At 41.3% G+C, this 26240-nt stretch overlaps 1 protein-coding gene across 1 annotated transcript; it reads left to right on the top strand.

Moving 5' to 3' along the window:
• Window positions 1-675: 675 nt before the first annotated feature.
• Window positions 676-9094, top strand: LOC139312593 (vomeronasal type-2 receptor 26-like). The gene is made up of 4 exons (XM_070937511.1): window positions 676-689; window positions 3127-3222; window positions 4105-4298; window positions 8190-9094. The coding sequence occupies exons 1-4, from the start codon at window positions 676-678 to the stop codon at window positions 9092-9094; spliced, it is 1209 nt and encodes a 402-aa protein (XP_070793612.1).
• Window positions 9095-26240: the final 17146 nt, after the last annotated feature.

The raw sequence follows: 26240 nt of genomic DNA on the forward strand, positions 1-26240 counted from the left end.
AGATACATGCTTCATGTATCCCCTGTGGATTTCCACACACAAAGATCTTCCAGGACAGCGGTTCTCAACCTGGGGGTCGCGACCCCTTTGGGGGTCGAACGGCCATTTCACAGGGGTCGCCAAAGCCCTCTCTCGCCCCCCCCCCCACACCTTCACTCACACTCACCCTCTGCCTCTGTTGGATCGCCGGTCGCCGTTCGCTTACCCCGCCCACTCCCAATCTATTGCTGCCTCTGGAGTCCCAGCTGATGGCTAGAGGGAAACAAACCAGTGGTGGGATTCTGCCGGTTCTAGGTGGTTTGGCCGAACCGTTTGTTAAATTGCTGGCTCGCCCCGCCCCTTGCCAATAAATAGTGGGGGTGGGGCGGGGCGAGGGGTGGGCGAGCCAGTAATTTAACAAACGGTTCAGTGTTTTTTTTGCAATTTATTGGCCTCGCAGCACACCGAACCGTTTGTTAAATTGCTGGCTCATCCGTCCCTCGCCTCCCACCCGCGCGGCATCAGCCTACCCTAGCCCAGGGCTGGGCAATTGTGGCTCTTTTTCAACCTGTGGACTTCAACTCCCGCCTAGCCCATTCTGGGGAATTGTGGAGAATTCTGGGAGTTGAAGTCCACAAGTCTTAAAGCTGCCAAGGTGGGAGACATCTGCTGTTACACTGTAGAATCCTTTCAAGCATGAAGATGGCCAAGTAAGTATCCTCCTTGAGAGACAATAGTTGAATATCAGGAGGGCTATTAGAGGGCAGGGCTACATTTGGAAATTTTTGCATTTTTGCAGGTGGTGCAATACGATCTGGTGTCTGCAATGGAGAGCAAAATCCGGCTTCTTCTCTCCGCTGTAAGTGCGGCATCAGGATTCCACCTTGGTATATTTGCAGCACAAGGCAGCCCTCCTCTCTTGCAGCTTGGGACTTGGAGCGGTAAACAGCGTCCGGTTTGGGGATCAGCGGATTTTGCTCTCCATTGCTCTCTCAGCCCCCTGCAAGCTCTCATCTCTCGAGGAGCGCTCCCTGAAGTGGGGCGGGAAACTTTGGTTGGGCTTCTCGAGAGATGAGAGTTTGCATGGGGCCGAGAGAGCAATGGAGAGCAAAATCCAGCTGCTCCCCGAACCAGACGCTGTTTACCGCTCCGAGTCGGGAGGAAACGAGGGCTGCCTTGCACCGCAAATATACCAAGGCAGAATCCTGATGCTGCACTTACAGCAGAGAGAAGAAGTTGGATTTTGCTCTCCATTGCAGACACCAGATCAGCCCCCTGCAAGAGAATGAGAGAGAGAAAGTGGGGGAGAGTGGCGGAGAGAGAGAAGGGGGAGAGAAAGAATGAGAGAGTGGGGGAGAGAGAGAAGGGGGAGAGAAAGAATGAGAGTAGGGGAGAGAGAGAAGGGGGAGAGAGAGAAAGAGAGAGAGAGAGAGGGGGGGGAGAGAGAGAAAGAGAAGGGGAGAGAAAGAGAATGAGAGAGAGAGAGTGGGGGAGAGAGGGAGAAAGGGGGGGAGAGAAAGAGAGAATGAGAGAGGGGGGAGAGAGAGAGAAAGGGGGGGAGAGTGCCTGAAGGACCCTATTCCATCACTGGGAGTCCAAATGCTTCAGCAAGTGGCGCACTGGATTCGTATTAGTGGTCTGCGAAATTTAAAATTATGAACTTGGTGGTCCCTGAGGTCCAAAAGGTTGGGGACCCCTGTTCTGGAGGATTTAAGTAGCTTAACTGTGCTTGCTTGTCAATACCAGAATTACAGAGTTGGAAGGGACCTTTGGAGGTTTCTAGTCCAGAGATCTCCAACCTTAGCAACTTTCTTTGCCTGGACCTGATGCTTCCTGAGAGGCAGTGGGTCTCTCCGAATGGGACCCCCTCCCCAAAAGGCTGGTCCCAAAGCCCTAGCTCAGAGGTCTTCAAACTTGGCAGCGTTAAGACTTGTGGACTTCAACTCCCAGAATTCTCTAGCCAGCATAGCTGGCTGGGGAATTCTGGGAGTTGAAGTCTGCCAGGCTTAAAGTTGCCAAGGTTGGAGATCTCTGGACTAGAAGATAAATGATGGCATAAATGATGACTGGTTAAAAGTGCGAGGACCTGTCAGAAATCACTTTTTTCAGCCCTCTGGATAGTCCCCATGTGCATATGGACTACTCAGAGGGCTGAAAAAGTTATTTTTGACCGGTCCTCGCACTTTTGACCAGTCCTTGAACTTACGACTGTCCTCACATTTCACATTTTGCGCCCTATCTTGTCACCGTGGTGAAGAGAAGTAGTGGTGAAATGATTGACATGGTTGTTAAGAATGCCACAATGGGCATAAATGTGAGGATGGTCATAAGTGCGAAGACCGGTCAAAAGTGCGAGGACCAGTCAGAAATCACTTTTTTCAGCCCTCTGGGTAGTCCTTTTGTGCACATGGACTACTCAGAGGGCTGAAAAAGTTATTTTTGACAGGTCCTCGCACTTTTGACCAATCCTCGAATTTACAACTGTCCTCACATTTTACGTTTTTTGCCCTATCTTATCACCATGGTGAAGAGAAGAAGTTGTGAAATGAGTGACATGGTTGTTAAGAATGCTGCACGGGCATAAATATGAGGATGGTCATAAGTGTGAGGACCAGTCAAAAGTGTGAGGATCTGTCAGAAATGACTTTTTTCAGCCCTCTGAGTAGTCCCTATACACATAGCCATGTCCACCCGGTCACATGACCAGCTAGCCACGCCCACCCAGTCACATGACCTCCAAGCCACGCCCACAGAACCGATAGTAAAAAAAATTAGAACCCACCCCCGGTTGGGGGTCACCATAACATGAGGAACTGTATTAATGGGTCGCGGCATTAGGAAGGTTGAGAACCACTGTTCCAGGATAAAACCTGCTTTAAAAATATCTCTGAGATCATCAGATGGGGGGCAGAAATGTCACGTTAGCCTGTCTTGCAAAGAGCTCACTCCTGGGTTGGAAGAGACTCACATGCCTTTGTTTCCTCTATGGTCACAGCCTAAACACAGGTAAGAGGAAGCATAGTTGCTATAAATTTGTCCTGGGGACATCCAGGAGGCACAGGTGGTGTCTGATCTGCTAAAGGTCCAGTGAGACTTCAGGAGAAATCTTCAAATCAGTTTCTGCATAAACCTTGATTTCTGTTCTAGGAGGGAAGGAGACGAGACTGACAGTCATGCTACTGCTGTTGCTGATGCTTTTCTGGCTCTTGGCTCCAACTACAGCGAAGAGTCTGAAAACCATCTGTGTGTTCAGGGGTTATATCGACTTAAAGGAAAGCTACTATAGGCCTGGTGATCTCATTATTGGTGGGAATTTGCCCTTGGGAACCATTGTAATGTCTGTTCTCCCAGCCTTTGATACAATAAATTTTCCTATTAAAAGTGGGTAAGTTTCAACTGGAAGGGAAATATGCAGATAATTGTTTTCTTTGCTTTAAATTCAGGGAGTTTTATCAGAAATACTTCTAGAGTCTGTACTGTCCTGGTGCAGTGCACATTTTATGCTTTTCTCAATAAAAGAGCAAGCTGTTGAAATATGCTGGAATTCTCAATCTCTTCATTAGGAAGATGATAAACAATAAAATGAAGAGGGAAGCTGTGCTGGACTAGTGAAGAAGTTGAATTGTAATATTAATCTGACCAGTAACTTCTGGTAGAAAATTCAAATAAAAGGTCAACACTCTTCAAGTGTCCAGGATACAAAAATCCCTCTCAGTGTTGGAATCAGCATTGCTCATGAATAATGGCCTTCAGGAAACCTATGAGGTGACCCCCACTGTACTCCTGTGCTCAGCAATCTTTACCCCACCTGAAGAAGCTGCTCCAAGAGAGACCTGAAAGAATTACAATGAAATGGGAGCAGTTGTAAAGGATTTCAGCTACCGAAGCAAAGTGAATATGGCAGGGATGATAGAGAGTATAAAACAGTCCATGATATTGATGGAAAGGCTTGTCTCCTTTCTCACAAAGTCATCCAAGTTTAGCCAAGGGAAATCCTTTGAAAAAAACCCAAACCCAGTAAATTTGGGAGTTTCTGCTCCCAGAATTCCCCCCAAACAGTGAAGCAAATTCTACAGCCATGCACAAGTTTTCCTGTAATGTTCTCCAATGTTTCTCTCACTACAGACTCATCCTCGGTAACTACCAGCAGTTCCTTGCATTGATGTTTGCTGTCTCCGAGGTCAATAAGGATTTTCTTCTGCTCCCCAACATCACCCTTGGCTTCCACATCTATGGCCATTTCCAAAGGGAGAGGTCTATTTCCTTAAACAGCCTCTCCATGCTCTCCTCACAAGGCCAAGTGGTTCCAGGGTACAAATGTGACCTGCAGGACACTCTGTTCTCCATCATTGGTGGTCTCAGTGCCAAATCCTCGAGGCAGATGGCCTCCATCTTCAGCATCTTTAAGGTCCCACAGGTAAGGGAGCTCTCTTGGATACAGTATGGAGTAGACAAACTCTTAGCTTTCCAATCCACATCTATGTGAACGCTGAAACAATCAAATCCAGTTCACTGTGTTTGGATGATCAGTGTTTGGTGTAATTCGCTATACACGGGAATCAGGAAAAGATGAGAATTCTCCATACAAAGTCGGCACTGAGAGCAAACACCTCTCAGCACAATTTAAACAAGCTGCGCCACCTGCACCCCTGCCTCGTAATGAGTCTCAGCTGTTTGGCAGCCACTTCCTGCTCACTCTAACCAGGATATGGGATCATGACACTCCCGAAGCTACAATGATGTTGATTCGTCGGCCACATATCCCCTCATCTCGCACCCGTTCTACCATCACCAGTAGTCCACTAGTGCCTCTACCACAACCAAAACCTAGCCACCCGGTGCACATCCCCTCCTGGAATCATTGCAGGAGCGTTGTGTGTGTGAACGTTCTCGTGATAAGCCATGTCTGGGCTCGACACAAACATCAGAAGCATACTCAGAAGCGAAAGAGGGAGTTTTTTCTGGGAGGGGGCATATAACGAACATGTGACATCAAAATGTGTTGCTGGGAGATCTTCCTAAAAAGGGGAGGAGATTAATCTTGCCACTCAAAATGAGTCAACCTGACTGCTGGGGCCACAAACCACACAATGGTGACCCCTAAAGTCAAATATCTACCTTTACTTTGTTTTTGAAAAAAGACTCTCTTTTTCTCCAGCTCGGTGTTGGCTTTGAGTTTTCTCAGAGGGAGAGAAGAATGTATCCTTCCTTCATCCGGATGAATCACAAGGAATCTCCTCAGTATGTGGGTTTAGTGCAGCTGCTCCTATATTTCCAGTGGAACTGGGTTGGTCTTCTGGCCCCTGAAGATGACAGGGGAGAACATTTCATTTCAATTCTGATGCCAATGCTCCAGGAGAAGGAGATCTGCCTGGCCTTCACTGAAAGGTTGAAATTAGATGATCTTCAGATTATAATGAAAAAATTACTTCTCAATTTACAGACTTGGTCAAAAACTGAAGTGATTATTCTGTTTGGAGACTTCGATTGTAGTTTCAGTGTACAGACAATTTTGTCTGTCCAGGAAAAATTGAGCAAGACAACATTTCAGAATGTTTGGATCTTAACCTCCCATTGGAAACTGAGTGTGGAGCAATCTCAAAACACCTTGCTATTTCTAAAGTCTTTCCATGGAGTCTTGCATTTCAGGGACCACACCGGGGATGTCTCAGAATTCAATCATTTTGTTCTGTCTTTAGACCCCTTGAACCCACAAGGGGATGTATTTCTCCCTCCATGGTGGGAAGATGTCTTTGGCTGCAAGATTCACCAACCAGACAAGATCCCTCCAAAGGGGGAAAAACAATGTACAGGAAAGGAGAATCTGCAGAATCTACCAAATTACACTTTTGAAACAAGCATGACAGCTGAAAGTTACAATATCTACAATGCCATTTTTGCTGTGGCACATGCTTTACATGCAATGTTTGCATCCAGAGCCCAACTGACCATGATGAGGCATGGAAAGAGTATCTCGATTGTCCAATCATGGCAGGTAATTTCTGTGGCTTCCTTAGAAAGGAAAACATATTAAAAGCAATTATTAGAAAGATATGAAATAAGAATAATGTTTTGTTGGAAGAGTTTAGAGGAGGGGGGGGAAGAGATTCATAAGATCCATGGAAGAAAGACCTTCGTAAAGTCCTAAAAGGCTTCAATGGTTGCTAGAATTTCTGGGGGTAACCATGACAGGGAGTAGATGTCAGCTGAGACCAAAAGAACAATCTGGCTGTGTTTGAGAAAGAAGCTTCCAGAAGTCAGTAGAAGTCCTAGTTGGCATATTTGCAGAACATCCTCTGTTTCCCTCAGCATGGAACCCAAATCCACCTTGTAGGAAGACACTCAATTCGTTTTAACCTTGGTTTATGTTTCTATCAGTTAACATCCTGTTTGACCCCACCCAATTTGTCCAGTTTTACATTTATCGTACTGCTCAGGTTGTAGTGTGAATGCAGCAAATCTTTGTTCACCTGAGCACATAAAGCAGGACTCAAAATAGTCTTAATGGGTTGTTTGTCTCAAACCCATCAGACTTTTCTGCATTAATGGATAGACATTGAACTTCTCTGAACAGTGAAGAGACAAACCAGGGCAAGCCCTTCCTTTTCCTTGATGCCCATTTCATCAGACATTGTTCTTGCATTGTGCTCTGTTCAATTCTCAGACAGAGAAAATCAGAGGAATTGTACTCTGTTCTCATACAAATTATTTAATTTGTTGCTAAAGTGAATTGATCAGTTACAAGACCCCAGGACAAAGTAAATATTTAAAACTACATGTAATCAAGTATTACAGGAGGAAAACCATATACGACCTCGTAGACAACCCTATAATAATAATATAATAATATAATATAATATAATAATATAATAATCAATTGAGTCAGAAACCTTGGCAGTCATTTGGTGTAAAATCAGCTTTGCATGTAACACATTTGATGCCTGATTTGTGTCATTCCACAAAGGGTTAGCCTTGGGAACAATGTCTGCTTGAAATGCAGGATGCAATTTCAGCAAGCAACAGTGATTTCCATGGACCATTGATGCTCAGTAGTATCCTCGTGGTTTTTTTTTTTTTTTTAGAAATGCTGTAGTTCAGTCACAAGCCTTCCTCTACAGGCTGAGATCCCAGTTCCAATCTCCAACATTTAATGGTAGGTTGGGAGTGCCAATGGCCTGAATCCCCCAGCAGCTGTTCCTGGTTTTTGATAGATGGTGGCAATCTATTTCTTAAGAAGAGAATCTGAAAATAGAAGTAGGAATAAAAAAGGGAAATAGGAATGAGGGAAAGAATGAATGCAGCAAGTTCATTGCTTAAGTAATTTCAAATATTTCTCTTTCAGACCATCCCCTTTGCCAGATGTGGCATAAAGAGGTGCCATGCAGGAGAGAGGAAAAGAGTTCCAGAGGGAAAGCAGGTTTGCTGCTACCAGTGTGACTCTTGTCCAGAAGGGACTATTTCTAATCAGACAGGTAGAGCAAACTTCAAAAGTAAATCTTCCAAGATCAAAGAAGACATTCATTAAATCTATTTTCTTTATTGTGATCATTTTTGATATGATTGGCATGCACTCGTACTTTTCACTAGAACTTTTCAGTTGATGGATCTAAATTGTTCTGGCCACAGAAGTCACCTTTCCCAATCCTCAGCAGTTCCATGCAGGACAGTTTTAGAGCAGAATTTATGAATCTCCAACTTGCATTTCAACTCCTCCTCTAATATCTAATTGTGAAACCCAAATTCTAATCTTTTCCTAAGGAAGTGGGGTTTTCAGTCCAAGCTTTAATTCTTATTACTTAGGGCACGCTTCATCCATCTATACTTTCAAACTCTGAGGAAATAGACCTGCCAGAGAAAGAGGAGATATGTCTATCAGTGTCTCTCTGATAGAGTAGGAGCGATCAAGTAAGTTTGAATGAACACTTTTGAAGCACAAAGCAGAGAGGTTAAGGCAAGGATAATGTACACATAAACAAAACAGCAACATTCCTGGATAACAGATCTATCGATCTTCTGTGGGTTCCATTATAAAGTAGGGGAGAAAACAGGCAGCAATCTCAAACTGAAAGCCACATTATTCATGGAAGTGCATAGTGAATGGATAGCTAGAACTGAACTAATCCTCGTCACTGGCTAATCTATCCTAGAATTATAAATGCAGCATGATTTACTTGAATGAATGAATTCTTAAACAAAATTCTTGATTTCAGATGCAGCTCAATGTGAACCTTGCCCAGAAGACCAATATCCCAACAAGGACAAGGACCAATGCATTGCCAAGAAGATCCACTTCCTTGCCTATCAAGACACCCTGGGATACACTTTAGTTTCTCTTGCTCTTTTTCTCTCTGTGAGCACATCTGCAGTCCTGGTGACTTTCTATAAATATCATGACACACCAATTGTCAAGGCCAACAACCGAGATCTCACTTACATTCTCCTGGTCTCCCTCCTACTCTGCTTCCTCTGCTCCTTCCTCTTCATTGGTCGACCTAGAAAGCTCACCTGTCTCTTCCAACAATCTGCCTTTGCCATTCTCTTTGCCCTTGCAGTTTCCTCTGTGTTGGCAAAAACTGTCATGGTGGTTCTGGCTTTTATGGCCACCAAGCCAGGGAACAAGACAAGGAAACTCTTAGGAAAACCACTGACTAACTCTATTGTCTTAGCTTGTCCCCTGGTCCAAGCAGTCCTTTGTGCCACCTGGCTTGGAACCTCTCCTCCATTTCTCAACTTGGACTTCCACTCCTTGTTTGGAGAGACCATCTTAGAATGTAAGGAAGGTTCAGCTTTAATGTTTTACATGGTCCTCACCTATCTAGCTTTTTTGGCCCTTGTCAGTTTCACAGTAGCATTTCTAGCTAGGAAATTGCCTGATAGTTTCAATGAAGCCAAGTTCATTACTTTTAGCATGCTGGTCTTTTGCAGTGTCTGGGTCTCCTTCCTCCCCACCTACCTGAGCACCAAAGGAAAGTCCATGGTGGCTGTGGAGATCTTCTCTATTTTGGCCTCTGGAGCTGCTCTCTTGGCTTGTATCTTTTTTCCCAAATGCTACATTATTCTACTGAGGCCCGATCTGAATTGTAGAGAAAATATAGTAAGGAACAAGAATTTCTAACTAATACAACAGCTGGCTCGTTTATATTTGTCCTTATATTTGCATTTTTAGAATGTGATAAAATTTCAGAAAAAATGATGACATGAAAGAGGAATTTGTCCCTAAAATAGCTGCTTATCAATTGCTGCTACTGGTTACAATATACCTGCTTTCAGCAACAATCACCCAGCCTTTTGTTTATCATGTCTTCAAAGCAACCTTGTGTTATCCAGTGTCCTGTGTGGGTAGAAAGATAGTTTTTAAAAATGTGTTTATTATTTCAAAGAGGAAATTTTCTCATGTTAATCTTTTGCCCTTTAGTTGTTTTTTCATAGAGTGTTTTAAAGGTTTTCGTTCAGTATCAGTTTTTTAAAATATATATGGATGTTTCATTAAATGTCTGAGGCTTCATGGAGTTCCCTACCAGTATTAAGTTATTTTTTATAACATCTCCCTTTCCTTCAAATGGTCTGTCATGTGAGAGAAAGAAACATAGAAAGAGTGTTTGCTAATTGACCCAAAAAATAGCAAACTTAAATTCTTTGGTTTTCAATAAGTTTTAACAAAACGTCTATGGCAATGTAAGGTAATGTAATATATGTTCTTTGATTAAAGAGAATACTTCTTTGTTGATGATAGTAATAGTAGATAAGTGGGAAAACACTTATCTGATAGGCTGTTAATTACGAATATGTATGATTACATCATTTATTTCTTACGCATAACTCATTTTCTCCTCCTTTCTCAAACGTACAAATATGAGTGCATCCTTTGGTCTTCAAGATTTCCTCCCACTATTCTCTGGATAGAATTTATCCAGGACATACTCATCATTGTCTTATTCTTTTAATGATCCCATAATGCTTTGCATTTTGGAGTCTGGGCAATTGAATGGAGCTAACAGAATGTTTACTGATTGGAAGGACCTTCTGCGACCAGTTTAGGTCTGGGAATACTTGAGATGCACATGGCTAATTTTCCCACATGGTAAATCTGTTTAGAGAATTGTCCCACAGTGAATTGCCCAGAGAGAGGCAGTGGGGGAGGGTCAGATATCAACTGCATAGAAGGAGAATTTGCATAAGATGTTTTATAGGTAGCACTTTCCACTGGAAAGATTAGCAAAGATGTTTAAAGATAAATCAGTCAAATGTTGGAAATGTCATCAGATACTGGGGTCATACTATCATAGGTGGTGGACATGTGTAAAAGCTAAAAAATATTGGACAAAAATTCATATGTGGTTGGAGAAGATGATACAACAACATATTGACTTTAAACCAGAATTATTCTTGTTGGGGATTTTATCAGAAATGTATAGTAATGAAAATGTATATTTGATTATTCATGTAATAACTACAGCTAGAGTTGTATTTGCACAAAATTGGAAAAATGAAGAGGTCCCTACGGATGAGAAAGTGTTTAAGAAAATCTTAGAATGTGCAGAAATGAATAGATTAACACTTGCAATTAAAGAAAAGGAAGAATCTGATTATTATAGTAAATGGGAGTTATTTTATCAATGGTTAGAGAATAAATATGAAAATTAGAAATGAAAGCAGAGGAGTGAAAGAGGGAAACTGTATTAATAGAGTTAAATAAGTTAAGGGGATTATTACAATAGTATGTTATGTGTTAGTATCAATTTAAGAATAGATAAGATAATGAACATGGCTGTAATTTTAATGTTTATTGCACAAAATATTTGTACCCAGACGACACGCTGTTTAATGAAAGATGGAATGTTTGTATTAAAATAAAAAACATTTTTTAAAAAAGAATTTACGCAAAGGACCACCTAGTCACAACTGTCACCTGTTCCTCAAGAAAGAGTTCTGAGACCAGGAGGGCTCTCACCAGCTCAGTCTGAAGCATTGCAACCCCTTAATGTCCAATGATGATAAACACTCAGCTAGAGGAACTCCCACCCACCCACAACCACTCCATCCTACCAAGGTTCAGTTGAAGCCCTTCGTTCCCCATCCAGATCCCTACAGCATCCAGGCACCATGAAGGAACATCCATAGTATCTGTTAGTTCACCTGGGACACAGATGTACAATAGGGTATCATCTGCATACAGATATATCTCATTCTATGGTAACATGTAGATGTTAAATGGGAACAAAGAGAGCACCAAGTCCTCTGGCATCTCACAAGGCAGGGGCTGCCTGGTAGACCTCTCATTCTCCTTTGAGATCCATTGGGACTGGCACAGGAGATCAACCAGCGAAAAATTCAAAAGCCATAGAAGAGACTGCAAGGACAAGAATGGACCCATGACCTCTGTCCTGCTTCCACCAGTGATCATACAAAAGTGTGACTAATGGTGTTGCTGTCCCTTATCGGGCTTGAAACCTGACTGGATGGAGTCTAGATAATCCATTTAATCCAAGATCCTCTCAAGGTGCAGCCCTACCACTTTCTCAATCACCTTCTCTTAAAAGAGGAGGTGGAAGACTGGATGAAATAATCAACATGGTGGGGTCTACCAAAGGTTTCTTGAGGAGAGGCCATAACAGCAGCTCTTTAAATGATGCTGGGAAGACCCTCTTCCTCAAGGATGAATTAACCATCATTAGGATCCACCCACATGTCACCTCCTAGGTGGCCTTGGCCAGCGAAGAGGGGCATGGATCTAGTTCAAAGGTGGTCACATCTACATCCCAAGGACTCTGTTGACTTCCTTGGGATCAAGAGGACCAAAGTGTTCCTAGATAACTGGATAAATCCTTTCCCAAGCCATCTCTATAGGATCTACACCATGCTTGGCCTCCAACAAGGAACAGATCCAAGGAATTTTGTCAACCAGCTGCATGGAGAATTCCTCTGTGAGGCCTGAAGGAAATCCTAAATGTGACCCTTACCCAGAAGGTTCCGGATAATCTTTTAAAAGTCCATAGGGTTCATTCAGTGTTCTAAGAAGTGCAATAAGAATGGAGAAATATTGACAGTTTGCACCTTGTACTGCCATGAGGTAGGCCTTAATAGAAGCTCTAGCTCAGATATGTCAAACACAAGGCCCCTCCCACCCTGGTGCACCCACAGGAAATGGTGAGAACATGGGGGCCAATAGTGTCTGGCAGTAAACGCATCCAACTGGCACACAGTGGGACTCTGCAATCCATGCTGTGCAGGTGGGTCGGAGCACTGGGACCACCAGGCCGGCCCTCCAAGGAGCAGGTGGAGGCAGAGGTATGGGGCGGAGGCATGTGATCTGGCATGCAGAATGGACCAGCAGCCACCCACTCACCCACCCATTCTGTCCCACCATTTGTTTTTGCTTCCCCGCGGACATCCCAGCTGGGACGGAGCAGGTGGCTAGGTGGCTTCCTTGCAGGCCAAATCTCGTGCCTCCCTCCATGCATCTGCTTCCACCTGCTGCTGGTGCTGTCACCATGGGGCTCAGCATGTGCCGTCCAAATATCCTACTCCAGCTCCACCAGACGTGTGGGATGAGCCTCCCCGCACCATCCCACCCACAATGGCCCCAGTTTATGGGAAGGGCAGGGAGACCAAGAGGCATCCCCGAGAGGCAGCTGGGACTCCCTTCCCCATTCTGCCCAACCCACGGCCAGCCCCAGTGCTGACCCACATGCTCTGCACCTGTGTGTATCAAGGCCCCGCAGGCAGACCACACCCACCTTGCCCTCTGCCTTGACTTCAAGCACTGGCACCAAAAGCAGAAGCCCCCTCCAGTTTTGAGTTGAGCCAAGAATGATGGTGGCCATTTTGAGATGCCTCTAAGGCCTGACCCTGGGATGGTAAATGGACATCTCTCAAGACCATAAGCCTGGGGAACCCCACAGTCAACTGAGAAATGCCCTCCAGAGGCTCAGACACGGAGGTTGCTCTGCAGCAGGAAGGCTGGTACAGTAGTAATGATTCCAACTGGTTCTGTGAATGAATCTCCTAGAAAAGAATTTCAGAGCTGGTAATTTGGGGAGCAGCACCCCAAAAGACCAAAAGAGACACCCGGATGACAGTTCCTACCCTTAGGATACAGCAACAGAAATTTTCAAATCTTTCAAGGGTCTAGATATTAAGAAATATAAATAGAATTTTCATGCATAAATTGAAATAAAAAAGGAGCTGTATTCAATTTAAAATTAAGATGTGTGATGATAAAATTGTAAGGTAAATAATCAGATTAAGAGATTAGAATATTTTTTTTTTAAAAAAAATATGCTTTGATATTGTTTTAAAAGGTGTAATGAAGGGAATTTGGGAAAGAACCAGATATAATTGAATCTATAAATGGTTAAAAAATGAATTTTGGTGGTGATATAAAAGAATGGTTCTGATCAAGATATTAGAATTTATGTTAAAAAAGTTTTTTATGTTTTGATTTTTAATCTTAGAAGATGTAATGGGAAATTGTGAATGGAGTCTTTTTTTTTTTTTTTAAAGAAAATTTAAGCGACTGTACCCATCTACGACCAGATCGAGACTTCGCTCTTGAAAGATATATTTTATGTTTATGTTGGGAAAAAAATAAAAAAATATATATATTTTTTTAAAAAAAAGAAATTTTCAAGTCTTGCCAAAAAAAAAAAAATGCAGTTAATATCCTGAGATTATTCCTCAAATTCCATTTCTGCCTTGTGCCACTTTTTGCAAGTAGCCCTCAAATGATCTGATGTGTGAAAAACAGTCATAAGTCACTTTTTTCAGGGCCTTTCTAACTTTGAATGAGGATGGCCTGTATAATGTCACATAAGGGTTTTAAACTCCTTCTGCGTTTAATTTTTATATTGATTGTATAGTTTTTGGTTTTTGGTTTATTTAGATCAATAGGCCAATTTTAAATAGCACATTTTCTCCTTTTATTGTAAGATGTTCTGCACTCAGAAAATAAAAGAAATAAATGAAATCACCGTTGTTGACCCCCACCTGAAACTTCCCCTTCGCTGGAGCTCCAGAGTTTTCTGCAATGCTGCACAAACAGCCAGAGGGAAGCAGAACGAATCTCTTTGTCACAAGGCCACCTGGTGCAATGACAGAAGCGGCCACCATATTCCAAGGGACCACAACTGAATGAGGCCACTGGTGGCTGCTACCAAAATCATGCTGGAAGTGCTTGCTTAGCGAATCTGTCCCAACATTGATGAAGAACATTATTTGTTTATGCATATTAAACCTGTGAACATGGTCAATGTGTAGTCTAGGATAATTGGCTACATCCACTTCATCCCAGCCCCCTCACCCCAGCTGACCCATGGCATTCACCCCTCCCCAGCTGCAATGGTTGATGCTCCCCTCTTTGCAAAGTGGACAACCCAGCCAGGCCATGGCAGGAGTGATCACGATTGCCTTTTGACTCCCTTTGAGCTGCCCCACTTTGGTGGAAGTGCATAAAATGAGCATGTAGGCCAGACAGATCTGCCCCCACCATGCAGCAGCCAATCCAGTGCTTCAGTTTGGTGACCAATTCTATGGCCTGGGGTGTCCAGTTTGCAAAGAGAGGCCTGCAAGCTGTAGCCTGCTATCAATACAGGACAGGACTGGGCTCTCTGTACAGTTATCTGGGAGGAAAAATAATTCAATCTCTCCTGGAGTGACAGAGCCTCTAATTTAGGAAGCATCATCTATGGCTCTCCAGTTGGGACCACCAGTTGTATAATGCCTTTGTTGGCCTTGCTGGTGGACAGAATGTCAGGCCTGTCCCAGCTTAGACATTTAGGAAAGAAAAATCCTTGACTCTATTTGTAGAGTTGAGTATACTTTTACTAAAATTCAAGTGGTTGCAGCATAAGCAAACTCAGATCTGAAGATTCCCTCATAAACCATGTGATTTTCCCTTCTCCCAGGACCTTCCCCAGATGTCATCCTGTTAGTGTCCAATGAGGTTAAAATGAGCTGTTTTGGTTTCTAAAGTTTGGAGCCGGTTTGGTGGCCCTTTGCATTCTGTTCCCATGCCTCTGTCCTTGGATCATTCAGTCATTGTCTCTGGTTGCCTCTTCTGTTACCTGTCATTCCCCCCTTTCCTATCTCCCTCCTCTCATCCTTTATGGCAGATATGACATAGAGCCTCTTACTGTCTGCCACCCATATGGCCCCGATCCCTCTTTGCTGAGAGTGATTCTCATGTGGGGGGGCAATGAAAAAAATGGGGAATGGGCCCCAAGTCCAGGAGTCAATAGAGGAAGAGGAGGTTGGTGCAGTGGGAAGGACCTTCTGAGAATGGTTTTTTTCTGGGAACAGTTGAGACACACAGGGCTAATTGTCCGATGTTGCAAATCTGCCAGAGCAATTTGTACTACAATGTATCACCCAGTGTGAGGCAGTGGGGGAGGGTGGCTGGAGAGGGGTGGCTAGAAAGAATCAGTGGGGGGGGGGGCTGATGGGGAAGAGCTACCAGGGAGAGACTGATGGTGAGGGGTGGCTATGATGGGTTAGCTGAAATGGGGAGGCTGGGGTGAGGTGTCCAGGGCAAGGCGACTGCATGCAATTGTCCCATTTCCATCAGTGTGTTGGGTTGCAAAGTTACTATTTCATCATTGCTGCTAAACAAGCACAATCTGTCATATTTATGCAGCTATTACAACTGCTTAAGCCTTCAGGCTTCAAATGCAGGACCAAAAACCAATAATCAAGTCTCAGAGCAGAATTGCTTGTTAAGAGTGTGCCCAGGATACATTTTCTCCAGAGAATAGTGGGAGGAACTCTTGGAGACCAAAGATTGCACTCATATTTATACATTTGAGAAAGAAGGAGAAAATGATTGATGCATAAGGTGGTATAATCATACTTATTCATAATTAACAAACTATCAATTATGTTGCCACTCTACCACTGTTATACTTAATAAAAAAGTATATCAGTTACGTTGCCATAGAAATGTTGATAAAGCTTATTGAAAATCAGAGAATTTGAGTTTGCTATTTTATGGGACAATTTGCACACATTCCTCCACTCTTTCTATTTCCCACACGAGAGACCATTTTATGGAAAGGGAGATGTTATTAAAAATAACTGAATACTGGTAGAGAACTCTATAAAGCCTCGGGAATCTAAGGAAACAACGATATAGGCCTAAAAGCTCTGATACCAACTCTTTAAAAGACTATTTTAAAACATAATTAAATTAAAAAGAATGGAATGAGAAAATGTCCACCTTGAAATAATGAATACATCTTTATTAACTAGGTTTGGATCAACATCAGGCACTGGACAACACGAGGATATTTTGAAGACATGATAAACAAAAGGCTGGGTGATTGCTGTTGACCACAGGTAAATTCTAACCAGTTGCAGCATTTGATAAGGAATTTTTTAATGGAGAAATTACTCTTTGATGACATCATATTCTAAACATGCCACAAAGAGAAATATAAATGAGGCAGATCCCGGCATTAGTTAGAAATTTTTGTTTCTTACAATATTTTCTCTACAATTCAAATCGGGTCTCAGCAGAATAAAGTAGCATTTGGGAAAAAAGATACAAGCCAAGAGAGCAGCTCCAGAGGCCAAAATGGAAAAGATCTCCACGGCCACCATGGACTTCCCTTTGGTGCTCAGGTAGGTAGGAAGGAAGGAGATCCAAACACTGCAAAAGACCAGCATGCTAAAAGTAATGAACTTGGCTTCATTAAAACTATCAGGCAATTTCCTAGCTAGAAATGCCACTATGAAACTGACAAGGGCCAAAAGTCCTAGGTAAGAGAGGACACCATAAAACATTACAGCTGAGCCTTGCTTACATTCCAAGATGGTCTCTCCAAACAAGGAGTGGAAGTCCAAGTTTAGAAATGGAGGAGAGGTTCCAAGCCAGGTGGCACAAAGGACTGCTTGGATCAGGGGACAGGCTATGACAATGGAGTTGGTCAGTGGTTTTCCTAAGAATTTCCTTGTCTTACTCCCTGGCTTGGTGGACATGAAGGCCAGAACCACCATGACAGTTTTTGCCAACACAGAGGAAACTGCAAGAGAAAAGAGAATGGCAAAGGCAGATTGTTGGAACAGACAAGTGATCTTCCCTGGTTGACCAATGAAAAGGAAGGAGCAGAGGAAGCAGAGCAAGAGGGAGGCCAAGAGGATGTAGGTGAGATCTCGGTTGTTGGCCTTGACAATTGCTGTGTCGTGATGTTTACGGAAAATCAGCAGGACTACAGAAGTGATCACTGAGAGGAAAAGAGCAAGAAAAACTAAGGCATATCCCAGGGAGTCCTGATAGGAAAGGAAGTGGATCTTCTTGGCAATGCATTTGTCCTTGTCCTTGTTGGGAAATTGGTCTTCTGGGCAGGGTTCACAATGAGCTGCATCTGAAATCAAGAGTCTTTGCCTAAGGATTTCTTAAGCAACTACTATTCACATTATCCCTCCTGCAAAGGTGAAATGCTTGTTGTCTTTCTGCTGCTCACCTTCCATCAAAGGGAGTAATGAAATAACCCACTGAGCAACTTATGGGACATCAAAAAGAGCAAATCATTCTTCATTTATAATGATGCTGAATAGCCAGTGATGAGGATTCATTCGGTTCCAACTATCCATTCACTTTGCACTTCCATGAGTAATGTGGCTTACAGTTTCAGGTTACTGCCTGTTTTTTCGCTCACTTTATATTGAAACCCACAGAAGACCAACAGATCTGTTATCCAGGGGTTTTAAATTGGGAGGCCGATTAATTTAATTCATTTTTAGTTATCTTAACTTTTATATTATATGTTATTTTAATTTTCGGCTGTTCACCGCCCTGAGTCCCTTCGGGGAGAAGGGCGGTATATAAATTCAATTAATAATAATAATAATAATAATAATAATAATAATAATAATAATAATAATAATAATAATAATAATGGTGTTTTGTTTGTGTGTACATTATCCCTGCCTTAACCTCTCTGCTTTGTAGGTCAGATCTGTTCATTCACATTTCTTTCCCTCCCTCCTGCTCTATCAAAGAGACATAAATGTACGGATCTCCTCTTTCTCTGGCAGGTCTAATTACTCAGAGGTTGATAGAGATGCCAGAAGAAGCTCACTCTAAATGACCAAATAAAAGCTACCCCTTTTCTCAGGAAAAGACTGAAAGTTGGTTTCCCAACTGGATGTGAAAGTAGAAGTAGAAACGGAAGGTGGGGATTGATAAATTGTGCCCTCAAACTATCCTTGATGAGGGTCAGGAAAAGTGGCCTTTGTGGCTAGGGCAGTTTAGATTTGGAAACTGAAAGTTCTCCTGAAAAGTGTGAGTGCATGTCAATCTTATCAAAAATGACACAATAACAAAAACATATTAATTTATTGAATGTCTTCCTTGATTCTGGAAGATTTAAATTTGAAGTCTGCTCTACCTGTCTGATTAGAAATGGTCCCTTCAGGACAAGCATCACACTGGTAGCAGCAAACCTGCTTTCCCTCTGGAACTCTTCTCCTCTCTCCTGCATGGCACCTCTTCATGCCACACCTGGCAAAGGGCACCTTCTGAAAGAGAAAAAAGGAAATACTTGAGATGGCCTAAGCAATCAACCTGATGCATTCATTTTCTCCCCATTCCTATTTCCCTTCTATGTTCCTACTTCTGTTTAGATCCTTTTCTAAGGAAATAGATGGCCACCATCTATCAGAAATCAGGAACAGCTCCTGAGGGATTCAGGCCAGTGGCATTCCTGACACACCCATGGACATGGGAGATTGGATCTAGAATCTCAGCCTGCAGAGGAAGGCTTGTGACTGAACTACAGCATTTCTAAAAGAAAGAACCAGAAACTGAGCATATGGAAATTTCCATTTCTATGGAAATCACTGTTGCTTGCTCTAATTGCATTCTGCATTTCAAGGAGATGATGTTCCCAAGCCTAACCCTTTGTGGAATGACACAAATCAATTGTGTTACATGCAAAGCAGATTTTTCACCAAAGGACTGCCATGATTTCTGACTCAAATAATTATTTTTCAAGGTAGAAAGAGGTTCTGCATCTCAGGAAGAGAATGAAACTTTCCCTCAAATTACAAGATTTCCTTGCACCTCACCTTTGTGACCCAGAGGATTCCATCAGAGTTAATGGTGAAATCCTGGCCTGGGGGAGCCTCAGGATTTACTTGCCCAACCTTCATGGGGAGAAAAGATTGATTGGGGAGGAAAAGCCAGTTGAGAAGATCATAACGAGCAGATCCGAGTCCATCTTCTGAGAAGGAAATCTCATCTCCAGCACTGTTGTTGAACTGCACATGGCCCAAATAGGGAAGAATCTTAAAGAAAGGAGACCTTCAGAAATCAGAGATTTTGGGGTAGAGCTACAAAGAGACATCATGGCTTTTATTCTATCTTGATGGCCATCTTGAGCAGATGGGTTTATGTTGAGTTCTCTTGGTGGAAATCTGAAGACCAGATATTTAATTCTGAAACCAGAAAAATTTCCCTTTATTACAGAGCATGGTTTCCAACTCCCTTTCATCAAAATACAAGACATAAAAAAATTTTTGTTCTGGATCCAAAGCTTAATTATATGGTTTTCCTATGGTGATTCTTGGCTACATGCAATTTCAAATAATTACTTTGGTCCCAGGTCTTGTTAATGGACAAATGGATTTTAGAAATGAATAAATAATCCCACTGACTTTCTCTAGCTCATAATCAAAGGCAGCAGAACGCAGGAACTGGGTCTGACCAAGTAGGACCATGTAGAAGGAAGCACCTGCTCTGATTGGTCACTTTGCTATTGAGAGAGGTCCATCTTTTGGCCTTTGATGCAGAAAATTTTGATGAATTCCCGCCTATGAGCCCATTAGGACAACTTTGAATCTTGGTGTGTGCTGTGGTTGACATAGAAACAGAAGCACAGTGTTTGAAGGAAGCTTGAGCTCTTCCAGTCCAACCCCCTGTTTAAACACTGGTGAGGTCTCATATTAAGACCTACCTAGTGGTGATAAAAACGGCAAAATCTAATTATTTTTCCGCGCTTATCGACTCTGATCAACAATTAATACAAAATTATAGGCCTATCTCCCTATTGAATTCTGACTATAAAACATGCATGCCAATAATTACTGATAGATTAAAAGTGATTCTGAACAAACATATTCATATGGATCAAAGTGGATTCTTGCCAGGACGTCAAATTAAAAATAACACATGTACGATAGTTGATATATTAGAGTTCTATGAAGCACATCCAGAAAAACAAATTTCACTGGTTTTCCTTGACCCGCAAAAGGCATTCGACAACCTGAATTGGAATTTTATGATACAACTAATAAAGAAATTGGAATATGGACAAAAATTTAGAAAACTGGTTGAAAAAATATATTCAAAACAGACTGCAAAAGTAATGTTTAATCAAGATATGACAGAAGATTTTGAGATAACAAAGAGAGTAAGACAAGGATGCCCACTCTCCCCACTTCTTTTTATTCTATCTCTGGAGCCACTTTTACATAGAATTAGGGAAGATCAAGAAATAAAAGGATTGAGAATAAACAAGGAGGAGTATAAAGTCCAGGCATATGCGGACGATATGGTTTTTATAATTGAAGAACCTTTAAAATCAGGCCCTAAATTAATTTAAAAAATAGAAGAATTTGGTGCAGTAGCAGGCTTAAAAATTAACAAGAATAAATCAAAATTATTAACTAAAAACCTTACAAAAAACAAGATATAGAATTAGAAAAGATTATGAATATACAAACAACAACAAAAATTAAATACTTGGGAATTTGGTTGACTGCAAGAAGCTCCTCAATTAAATTAAAGAAATTATGATAAATTAATTTGGCAAATTGGGAAAGATCTGGAAAATTGGTCAAATTTGAAAATTTCATGGATGGGGAGAGTGGCAGCAATAAAAATGAATATCTTGCCCAAAATTCTGTTCTTCTTCCAGGTTATACCGATAAAACTAGGGAAAAACTTTTTTGATCTATTAAATAGGGTGACTACAAAGTTTATTTGGCAAGGGAAGAAGCCTAGGATTAGACTAAAAGTATTACAAGACACTAGAGACAGAGGAGGAGCAGCCTTCCCTGACTGGGAGACCTATTATCAAGCAGCAGGTCTAGCTTGGATAAAGGACTGGATAGAGTTAGAAAATAAAAGACTTTTATTATTAGAAGGTCATGATTTATGTGGCTTGCATTTCTATGGGGGGAAAAACAGAATACCCATGAATATTTTAAAAGACACACAATTAGAAATTCATTATTAATAATTTGGAATAAAATTAAAAAAACAACATTATATGAAAGTACCGCCTTGGATTTCACCAGAAGAAACATTAACACACCCAAACTTAATTGACTGGACCAAAATAATCAGATATAAGGACATAATAAATGAGGAGGGAATATTAAAAACTAAATATGAATTGGAACAGGATCTAGGCAGGGAAGTGCAATGGTGGACATATCTTCAAATTAGATCAAAGTATACAGAGGAGATAAAAAGGGAACAAGTTCGATTAGAAAACACTGAATTAGATAAAATATTATTAGGGAATGAACAAAAATTGATTAGTAGAATTTATAAATTTCTGTTACGGTATAAAATGGAAGAGGAAACAGTGAAAGTTACGATGATCAAATGGGCAAAGAATTTTAATCATGCAATAGAATTAGAGAAGTGGGAGAAGATGTGGAATACAAATTTGAAACTGACAATTGCGACATCATACAAGGAAAATCAGATGAGAATGTTTCATAGATGGCACCTTCCACCAGCGAGAATTGCGAAAATGTTCCCCAATAACTCCCCGAAGTGTTGGAAATGTAAGAGCAGTTACGGAACATATTACCATCAATGGTGGACATGCCCAATTACAAAAGAATTCTGGGTGAAAATTAAAATTTGGATTGAAGAAATTAGTCAGAATTCAATAGAGGGAGAGCCAGAATAGTTTCTGTTAGGAATTGTGATAGAACATTATACTAAAGAAATACAATATCTTATACTGCATATATTGACTGCTGCACGTATTGTATATGCGCAATATTGGAAAAAAGAATATGCAACATCTGAAGAAGACTTAATTAAAAAAAATTGGAATGCGCAGAACTAGATAAATTAACTAAAGAAATTAAGGGGAAAGAAGAATCAAAGTACTATAAGGTGTGGGGCAGATGGTATGAATGGTTGAAAAATAGGGAAATTAGCTAAACGAGTGAAGAAAGGAAGGGGGAAATGTGATAGATCAATTTATAGGACAGAGGGAATGAAGGAATGCGATAAATGAATGGTGAATAAGTTGATATTTAAATATCTGTAAATATTGATACATAGTAAGAAAGGATCTCTGCAATAGCTGAAAAGAAGAGTGATATATTTTTATTTTTATCAATGTTGTATGTTTATGTTTTGTTTTTAATGTGTTCAAAATAAAAAGCTTTTTATAAAAAAAAAAGAAAAGAAAAGAAAACTAAGATCATGGCATCCGGCCCTCTCAATTCCTGTCAAATAGATGGGGAAGAAATGGAGATAGTGACAGATTTTATTTTCATGTGCTCCAAGATCACTGCAGATGGGGACTGCAGCCAAGAAATTCAAAGACCGCTTGCTCCTGGGGAGGAAAGCTATGGCAAATTTAGAAAGCAGAGACATCACCAAAAGTGCGTATAGTCAAGGCTATGGTTTTCCCAGTTGCAATGTGTGGCTGTGAAAGTCGGACCATAAGAAAGGCTGAGCATCAGAGAATTGAGACCTTTGAACTCTGGTGCTGGAGAAAACCCCTACGAGTCCCTTGGACTGCAAGGCAATCAAACCGGTCAGTCCTAGAGGAGATCGACCCTGACTGCTCTTTAGAAGGCCAGATCCTGAAGATGAAACTCAAATACTTTGGCCACCTAATGAGAAGGAAGGACTCCCTGGAGAAGAGCCTAATGCTGGGAAACATTGAAGGCAAAAGAAGAAGGGGACGACAGAGAATGAGGGGACTGGATGGAGTCACTGAAGCAGGAGGCATGAGCTTAAATGGACTTCAGGGGATGGTAGAGGACAGAAAGAATTAGAACAGTGGGACAAACTATGGACAAGGAACTGTAAACTTACAATAGCAGTTACCTACAAAGAAAACCTCTATAAAATGGCATTTGCCCTCAGCGATATTGGCCAAAATGTACCCAAATTTATCCCCCAAATGCTGGAGATGTAATCACAAATTTGGAACATTCCATCACATGTGGTGGATGTGCCCCATCAAAAGGAAATATTTTTGCAAAATTCAAAAATGGCTGGAAGAAATTACTGAGTAAAAAACAGATTTGAAACCGGAACTATTTTTATTAGGAATATTGGACTCAAAAATGAATAAAAAACTTCAATACATCACACTACACATACTCACTGCAGCAAGAATCATATTTGCACAAAACTGGAAACAAAATAATTTACCCTCAGACAAAATAGCAATCAGAAAAATTCTTGAATGCACAGAAATGGATAAAATGACTATGGAGCTAAAAGAGAGGGATGATTCAGACTATTATGAAGTATGGAATAAAATGTACAGTTGGTTTGAAAATAGAAACCAAAACAGGAAATGTTTAACTTAGTACTGATGAAACCTAACTTGGAGTAATTGAAAAAGATTAAACAAAGAGATGTAAATATAAATGAATATAAATTGGTAGACAAGAATAATGAATAACTACTATATGTGTTAATATACAGTATACGTTGATGTAAAATTATTATACTACTATCGAGAAGTAAATAGATATGATAGAATAGAGAACCACAAGAGCAAAATACATATGCAGATATAGAAAGCTGTAAAATGATCTTAGATGGTATATATTGTTTGCTGTGTTTTGTTTTGTTTTTATGTATTTGTGGTTGTTTTTTAGGTTGCTTTTAAAGAAAAAATTGTTTAATAAAAATTATTTTTAAGAAACAACAACAACAATGGGTCTTATGGAAAGCTCCTTTCTTTGCTTCTCTTTTCCCCCCTCTAAACTCTTCCAACAAGACATTATTCTTAACTCACATTTTTCTAATAATTGTTTTTAATATGCATTGATATAATAACATGCAGATATTTAATCAGTAATTGAAGGAATGCATATGGGAAGCTTCCTCTCTAAGGAAGCCAAAGAAATTACCTGCCATGACTGGATATTGGAGATCCTCTTCCCAAGCCTCATCATGGTCGGTTGGGCTCTGGATGCAAACATTACATGTAAAGCCTGTGCCACAGCATAAATGGCATTGTAGATCTTGTAACTTTCAGCTGTCATGCTTGTTTCAAAAATGTAATTGGGCAGATTCTGCAGATTCTCCTTTCCTGTACATTGTTTTTTCTCCATTGGAGGGATCTTGCCTGGTTTGGGGAGTTTGCAATGAAAGACAGTTTCCCACAATACTGGGAGAAAGACATCTCCTTGGGGGTTCAAGGGGTCTAAAGACAGGAGGAAATGGTTGAATTCTGAGACATCCCCGGTGTGGTCCCTAAAATGCAAGGCTCCATGGAAAGACTTTAGAAATAGCAATATGCTTTCAGATTCCTCCAGACTAAGTTTCCAATGGGAAGTTAAGATCCAAACATTCTGCAATGTTGTCTTGCTCAACATTTCATGGTAAACTAAAAGTCCCTGTACAGTATTACTACAACCATAGTCTCCAAATAGAATAATCACTTCAGTTTTTGTCCAAGTCTGTAACTTGAGAAGCACTTTGTCTATTCTAATCTGAATATCATCTAATTTTAAACTTTCAGTGAATGCCAGGCAGATCTCCTTCTCCTGGAGCATTGACGTCAGAGTTGAGATGAAACGTTCTCCCCTGTCATCTACAGGGGCCAGAAGCCCAACCCAGTTCCACTGGAAATACAGGAGTAGTTTGACTAGACCCTCATACTGAGGAGATTCCTTGGGATCAATCCTGAAGAAGGAAGGATAAACATTTCTCTCTCCCTGAGAGAACTCAAAGCCAACACCGAGCTGAAAAACAGTGAGATTCATCTTACAAAGACAAAGTAAAGTCTTAGGGCAACTTTAGGAGTCACCATTGTGTGGCTTTTGCGCCACCAGTCAGGCTGACTGACCCTCAGTGGCAAGCTTCATCTCCTTCCCTTCTTAGGGAGAGCCACCACTTACACATCTTGACTGATTGTGATATGTCAGAAGACAAGAGAAGAAACCAACAAACTGAGGCAGGAAATAAATGTCACTAAAATGATGGCTACCCTTTTATGAAGAATAAACGGAGAGTCAGAGGCTCATGATGTGCCTCCCCCAAACTACCTTTAATTTCCTCTTGGTTTATTTGTGTGTTTTGATCTTTGTCTACTCCATATTGTATCCAGTGGAGCTCTCTTACCTGTGGGACCTTAAAGATGCTGAAGATGGAGGCCATCTGCCTTGAGAACCTGGCATTCAGATCACCAATGACGGATAGCAGAGTGTCCTGCAGGTGACACTTGTAACCTGGAAGCACATGGTCTTGTGAGGAGAGCATGGAGAGGCTGTTTAAGGAAATAAATACCCCAGTCTGGAAATGGCCATAGATGTGGAAGCCAAGGGAGATGTTGGGGAGCAGAAAAAAATCCTTATTGACCTCAGAGACAGCAAACATCAATGCAAGGAACTGCTGGTAGTAACTGGTGATGGGTCTGTAATGAGCAAAACATTGGCAAATATTACAGGAAATCTTGTGCATGGCTGTAGAACTTGCTTTACTGTTTGGGGGGGACTTTTGGGGGCAGAAACTCCCAAATTTTATTGGGTTTGGGTTTCTTTCAAAGGATTTCCCTTGGCTAAACTTGGATGACTTTCTAAGAAAGGAGACAAGCCTTTCCATAGATATCATGGACTGTTTTATACTCTCTGTCATCCCTGCCACATTCATTTTGCTGCAGTGGCTGTAATTCTTTCCAACTGCTCCCCTTTCAATGTAATTATTGAAGGTGTCTCTTGGAGCAGCTTCTTCAGGTGTGGTAAAGATTGCTGAGCCCAGGAGTACCGTGGGGGTCACTTCATAGATTTACTGAAGGCCATTATTCATCAGCAATGCTGATTCCAACACTGAGAGGGATCTTTGTAACTTCTGAACACTTGAAGCGTGCTAAGCTTTTATTTGTATTTTCTATCAGAAGTTACTGGTGAGATTAATATTATAATTTGACGTATTCATTAAGCCAGCACAGCTTCCCTCTTCATTTTTCTTGTTTATCATCTTCCTGATGAAGCGATTGAGAATTCCAACCTATTTGAAGAGCTTGCTACTTTATGGAGAAAAGCACAAA

The sequence above is a fragment of the Pituophis catenifer genome, unplaced genomic scaffold, assembly GCF_029215685.1.
Source record: "Pituophis catenifer annectens isolate HBS135680 unplaced genomic scaffold, rPitCat1.0.hap2 SCAF_1, whole genome shotgun sequence".
NCBI lineage: Eukaryota > Metazoa > Chordata > Lepidosauria > Squamata > Colubridae > Pituophis > Pituophis catenifer.